This window comes from Cucumis sativus, chromosome 7 (assembly GCF_000004075.3).
Source record: "Cucumis sativus cultivar 9930 chromosome 7, Cucumber_9930_V3, whole genome shotgun sequence".
In the NCBI taxonomy this organism is placed as follows: Eukaryota; Viridiplantae; Streptophyta; class Magnoliopsida; order Cucurbitales; family Cucurbitaceae; genus Cucumis; species Cucumis sativus.
The window spans coordinates 2,441,049-2,447,762 of record NC_026661.2 but is presented as its reverse complement, the minus strand read 5'-3'; the positions used below and the strand labels follow the sequence as shown (position 1 = coordinate 2,447,762).

At 30.8% G+C, this 6,714-nt stretch overlaps 1 protein-coding gene across 1 annotated transcript; it reads right to left on the bottom strand.

The window, feature by feature from the left end:
* Positions 1–2,200: 2,200 nt before the first annotated feature.
* LOC101205276 (basic leucine zipper 61) lies at positions 2,201–6,324 on the bottom strand. The gene is made up of 5 exons (XM_004144466.3): positions 5,566–6,324; positions 5,351–5,441; positions 5,105–5,231; positions 3,014–3,204; positions 2,201–2,718 (listed from the first exon to the last, which is right to left on the bottom strand). The coding sequence occupies exons 1-4, from the start codon at positions 6,135–6,137 to the stop codon at positions 3,014–3,016; spliced, it is 981 nt and encodes a 326-aa protein (XP_004144514.1). The 5' UTR covers positions 6,138–6,324; the 3' UTR covers positions 2,201–2,718.
* Positions 6,325–6,714: the final 390 nt, after the last annotated feature.

Genomic DNA, 6,714 nt, shown 5'->3' with positions numbered 1-6,714 from the left:
ATATAAATATCTTTTCATATATATATATATAGAGTGGCTAGATAAACATGGAGCATGATAGCTCCTAATTTTATCCATCATATTAATTAGTGGATGAATTAATAGGAAACTTTTAACGATTGGCATAATTTCTAATATCTATCCAAGTTTATTAATTAGTCTAATTTGTGGATATGAAAAAAGCAAGTTTTATATATTAAATATATGAGATTGAATTGAAAACTACTTTTTTCTTCTTGTTGTTAAGAGAGTGTGCAAATTTTGTATTGATATAATTCCAAAGATTTTTATTAGTGGACACCTCACCAACTCCATAAATAGTTCTACCAAAAGGATAGAAATTAAGAATTTATTAGTTTGTATTTTTATACCCACTTTTTAATATACCAAAATAAACTAACATAGCTAAAGCTATGTTATATGAATAGATGAGGATAGTTAATTGTGCAATATACACACATTTAAATTAAAAATGTAATCGTGTTATGTTAGTTATGAGTAAATGAACGTGATCAATAAATCATTAATGATTTCTTTTTCGAAGAAAAAAATTCAACATATGTAAGCATAACTCTACTATTATACTATTCGTGTTATAAATTTGAGATCAAACGTTTGATTTTCTCGTCTAGCTAATAGAAAAAGAAATATTGATTTAAATTATCCATGTACTCTTCAGCCATGGTATTGACCATTGGGCTAGAGAGGTACCACCCTACACAAAAGCCTCTCATTCAAAAGCCCAATAAATTTTATTTTTCACAACTCACAAGTTTGGAAAGAAATTCTCTCTTTATATATATATATTCTAAATACATATGTCTAATGGTAGCATTTTGTATCCCTTATAAACTATTTTTATATGAATAGCTTAATAGAACTATGTGTGTATAATTTACTTCTTTCTTTTTAATTTTTTTTACCTCGACATTTTTTAATATAGCAAATCAATCAACATATTTATAAAATATAACAAAACTTCAAATTTTATCAATGATGATAAAGAACTCAAAGATTGAATATAAAAAATATTTGATCAATTGAGTTAACAACGATTGCGATTGAGAAATATTTATAAAATATTCAATTCATTTAATAGTAATAACGGAAAGACTATTAAGCGATCGAGAAAATATATTTTCTTCGATACAAGAACAATATAATTTTAATTTAGTCATAAAAAACTTAGCTTAAATGACATACATACATATATATATGTATATGTATATGTATGTACGTATCGAAGATTTTCAAGTTCAAATCTTTATTCTCATCAGAAAACATTTTTTTTTGCTACTTGACACTTACCGTATAATATTTAGTTTTGTGAACGAACTAAACAAAAATGAAAATTGAATTTATAAATCTTTTTAAAAATGAAAAGTTATTTTAACCGTTTCAAAAAGTAAGTAATTAAAATTATTTATACAATCAACTTATATTTCAAATCTCACCAAATATGTGAAATTAAATTATAGTTTTTTTTCTAACATAAATGTCAAATCAATTTTATAAATTTTGATATTTGCTCAACACCATATTTAACTTTTTTGTAGTCTAACAAAACGAGATGGATGATGAAACTTTAGAACAATAGTTAAAAGAAAAATAATTAAAACACACACATGCATTTACACATTATACAATAGTAGTATATATAAATAAGGATATCCAAAACGTCTCGAGTACCTTTTATTTGAGCATCGTAGGATGTCCGAGAATCTTCAGATATCAAGGCCTTATATTATAGTAAAACAAACACAATAATCCATAATTCTATTCCATATGAGAATCTAAAACGTTCTTGGAATAAAATGGTCTTTATTATCTTAAGGAGCGGTTTGACCCTCAGATTATGAAGAAGTGAACTAGTCTATTTTAACCCAATTCATATTTGCCCCAATGATTACCATAATCTATTATATATATTTTTTTATTTCTCCTATTTCTTATTCTCTCTTTTCATTATTCCTCACCCTATCTTGTCATTATTTCTTTCGCTCGTTTCACTCTTCCTCACTTCTCCAAACATATATTATAATAACTCAAACTATAATAATGTGCGACTCAAACACACACTAGAATAACCCACGGTGTTATCACTACACTCCACGTCCATACGTCTCCTAACGTGGTTTTAAGTTTTGAATTTTAGCTAACCTATAATAAAATAAAGATTGGCAACAACAAAAACATGCAATTGACAGTCGAAACCAATAGAATATATTTAGATAGAATTAATTTGTTTGTTTTTGTTTTCATTTTTTTTTTTTTTGGTATTTATAATTTAGAAATAATGGGACAAATAATGTGATAAGAAGAAGAGAAAAAAGCAGTGGAAAAGTACATCACATCAGACATTGAAGTACCAAATACCCATCCCTGACACAAACCCAAAACAAAACACTCACTCCTCTTCTCTTTTTGTACATCCCAATACAAACCCTAATTTTCTAATAACCCCCTCAACTCCTCTTCCTTTTTCCAAAAAAACCCCATGAATAAACAATAATTACCACAAAACCCCTCCTCTCTCAAACACTAACATTAAATTAGTTTTTTCTTAAAAAAAAAATTAATTAAAATTAAAAATTACCCACTTCCTCTCCTTCTCCCACTTCCTCTTCATCTCTCTCTCTTCTTTTAACTCAACAAAGCTGCACATGTATCTTCTCTGCAACTCAATCATGGAAGGGCTTTTGAAAGTGGTCCCTTTCCCTTCACAAAAGGCAAAGCATATCACATGGCTGACCACATTTTATCATTATATATATACACATATATATAATAATTATTAATTATTATATATATGTATGTATATTTCTACACAAACCCTTCATTTTCTTCCTCTTCTTTCTTTCTTTTGCCACAAAAAATATTTTTTTGTCTTTCTTTTGCGCCCCATGAATTCAGTTGCATTCATTTTCTTTTTCCTTTTTTTTTTTGTCCCAATCCTTTATTCAAGTTTCATATGGGTGAAATGAATGATGTGTAGTAATGTAAGAGTTTGAACCTAAACCATGACATTTGGAACTTGCTCGTTTTGATCTACGTTTGGAAGTTTGGCATCAGGGACGGTGGTGGCGACAGGTTGAGATGGAGTAATTGCTGGTGATGGTGATGCATTTTCCATTTTCTTGATGTTTTGTTGGTGATATACTTGTCTTAATCTCTCTATCTCCCTTTTTAATGCCTCTTGATGAGCTGCATCCATTCATGAAAAAAAAAATGTAAAAATTAGTTAATGAATTAAGTCATGTAAATGACCAAAAAAAAAAAAAAAAACTATAGCAGCAACTTAGACACAATCTAAGCTTTACACTCATCGTCATGCATTTCTTCTCGTTACCATATGACAGTTTATAATTGAATACCTATGAGCTAGGTAAAGATATGCGCAACTCTTGAAATTGCAAGTCCATGTTCGGAATGAGGACTATGGACCTGGTTTGTAATCCCTATCATTTTCAACTCTCTATCCTCTTTTTGATCGTTTTCCTGCTTTAAGATATCACCTAACCTCAACACTAACTTTAACACTTCGTTGTAAACCTGATTAGATCCTATCTAACTTCGAGCTCTGGTATTTTTCATAATTTACTGGTTGTGAGTGTTTGAAATTTTAATTATAAATCATGCATGCAATTTCGTGAGAAAACAGGAAGTAGTGCTACAGTTGCCTGCCAGCCAGGAATTTTATAATTCAAAACAGTGATACACTTCTGTTTCCTTATAGTGTCTCCCACGTTCTTCTTCTTCACTATCTCTCCTCTAGTCAATGGACAATTATTATTATTATGCCCCATTCCCATTGCACTCAAACTTTTACTACCATCCTAATATCTATCTACTGTTTCTATTCATGATTTGACACGTCTTAAAATCCCATACATTAATTTATTTTATAGTCTTCGTGTTATTGTTAAATACTACTGTCATGACATGTAATGGATAGAAATAACATGTAAAATAGTTATCCTAACTCCAAGTAAATTTTCTATGGCTACATTACTAGCAAAAACACATACTACAAAAAAGAACAATATTGAGAAAACGATAAACAATTATCACAGAGCTATAGTAACGATAATGTTTTTGTTTAAATAAAACAAACGCAACATTTATTCCAGAATAATTCACATTAACTTTTTTAATAGAGATGATTTTATTGTTTTATTTTTCTCACTGTACTTATAAAAATTTATTTGAGTCAATAAAAATACAAAACTTAAGAAGTTCAAAATTTGAATGCACGGGTCCGTAAGTAAATTGAACAATTTATTAAAATATATAGTTTGATCAATCACTTGCTTAGACAAAGGTAAAATGTGTTATATATATACCATGAATATATTATTTACCCCAAAATTTTGTCATTGAGTTCAACCATGTGGGAGTGGGCCAAACATGCGTTAAGAGATTTCACCTATTAACACATTTACTCATTTGTTTGAAATGAAAGACACAAATCTGCCCATATTCTCATATTTGTTTACTACAAAAAGGTTAAATTAACAAATTACTACTAAACTTTGGAGAATTTAGTGATTATATATATATTTTTCTATGTTTCAAATTTGAAATTTAGTTTAAGTAACAACCAAAACATAGTTTTCAATAAAGAAAAAAATACAAATGAACATAAAAATCAGAGATTATATATCATATTATTTATTAGCTTGTTATGTACATATTGTCACTTCAATTTTCTTGAAAGATGTAATTGTAAATGATATTAAGTTTTAATTTTTTTACTCATTGACGGTTGCATCAATTATTAACGTCTTATGTTAAACCAAAAAAGAAAACAATAATTTTAAAAAACAAACACAAAGACAGAATTGAGAAACTCCAAAACAAATTCTTGCCTTAATTAGATATTACTACTATTTAAGCTGCATGCCTTATTTAAAGAAAAATAATTTCAAGCATTATGAACAAAATTTCCATACTCTCTCCTCTTTGTCCCCATTATATGAGTGACCCAATTACCGTTTAATTTTCTTAATTCGAAATCGAATTATAGTTTGATTATGAGATAATTAGGGGGGGGGGGGGTAATAAACAATTAATTAAGAAGATAATTAAGTAATTAATTACGTACCATCTTTAAAAATCTTATCCTGAGCAAGGGCGGCGATTCTTTGCTTCAGAGCACTGTTGTCGACGTTAAGAAGCAATCTCTGATGGTCCAAAAACGCCACTCGCGGCGACAATACCGATACTTCAGCCTTCACATTATGCAAATTAATCATGATTATGATGAGATAATTTATATTAAAGATTGTATAGATTGGTCTTAATTATGAATTAAGAAATGGTTTTTTTTTTTTTTTTTTGTGCAATGTACCTGTAATGATGTAACGCTTCGTTCAAGTTCTGATATGTATTGAAGCTTCCTCACTCGTGATCTTTGTGCCGATTGCCGATTTGCCAGAATTCTAAATCGAAAATGGTAGAAAGAAAAGAGAAAAAATCACAACCCCATTTGGAATTTTTTTAGATTTTTTAAGACCCAGATGAATTTTTGGTTGAAATCTTGAATACCCAGATGAAAGTTTTCACCTTTTGACTCTTTTTGGGTCTGTTATCCGATCAGTGGAACCCGCCGTCGCCGTTGAATTGGATTGAGTTTGATTTTCCGATTGCTGTTGGCTCTGTACTTCGTCGGGCTCATTTTTATTCTGATTTACCTTCCCATCGTTTTGCGCATCTTTCTCATCGTTAATACTGTTATGATCAGACGGCGTGGAAGGGTTCGACGACGACAAAGTTGGTGCAACAGCAGCGGAGATTTCGTCATTAAACATCGAGAGGAATTGCTCGTCATCAAATCTATCAAATTCATTCTGGTCACCGGTTGCCGTGGACGGTGGTGGGGGTGCAGCGGAGGCACGACAATCATCCTCCAGCATTGGCATTTCAAGAAATGTGATGGAATCACTAACAGACCGACGATGTGATCCACGTCTAACGGAAGAGAAATCAAGAAATTCATCAACCCAAGAAGGATTCTGTTGAGTAACCGGTGGTGTAGTGGTGGTAGGTGCAAAAGTTTCCATGGAGGGGATTTTCTGACGGGATAATTCAGACCAATTAGAAGCCATATTGGGGATCTTAGGTGGTAACTGTGCCATAGCACAGCCAAAAACCTCGAGAGAAAAAACACACCCACACACACAAGGAATGAATAAGGAAAACTGAAAGAAAAAAATTGAACAGAGGATGTTGGAAACAGAGGAAGTTATAAGAGGAAAGGGAATTAAAATTAGGAGAGAGAGAGAGAGAGAGAGAGAGAGGAAGAGATTAATTAAAATGGTTAATGAATCTTTTTAGCAATGTGAAACAAAATGTGGGGTCACATGGGGGAGGAGATTGGACAGCCAATGTCCAGCTGGGGGAGATGGGGAATTAAGGGGAAAATGGGTTTAGATTAGATGATGGTGAAAATTTTTGGGAATGGAGAGGGAAGTTGAGGTTCAACGGTATAACTGGAAACTCGCTTTTTTCTCTTCATTTTTAAAAACTCTATTCAACAGTCTCACTAATCTAATCACTAATCACCCACCACGTGCTATTATCACCCTCTATTTACAACCCTATCCTTTTTACTAACCAAATTTTAAATATAAATACCCTCTTTAATTTTCTTTAATCAACTATTTCTCTCCTCTCCATATCAATTTCTCTTTCATCATATTATATTATATTTAT

Bases quoted from the DNA above. Each gene is read 5' to 3' on its own strand.
- LOC101205276 (XM_004144466.3), bottom strand. From the start codon at position 6,137: ATGGCACAGTTACCACCTAAGATCCCCAATATGGCTTCTAATTGGTCT. The intron at 5,442-5,565 runs GTGAAAACTTTC...TTTTCGATTTAG, and splicing joins GACCCAAAAAGAGTCAAAAG to AATTCTGGCAAATCGGCAAT. The intron at 5,232-5,350 runs GTACATTGCACA...CATAATGTGAAG, and splicing joins GAAGCGTTACATCATTACAG to GCTGAAGTATCGGTATTGTC.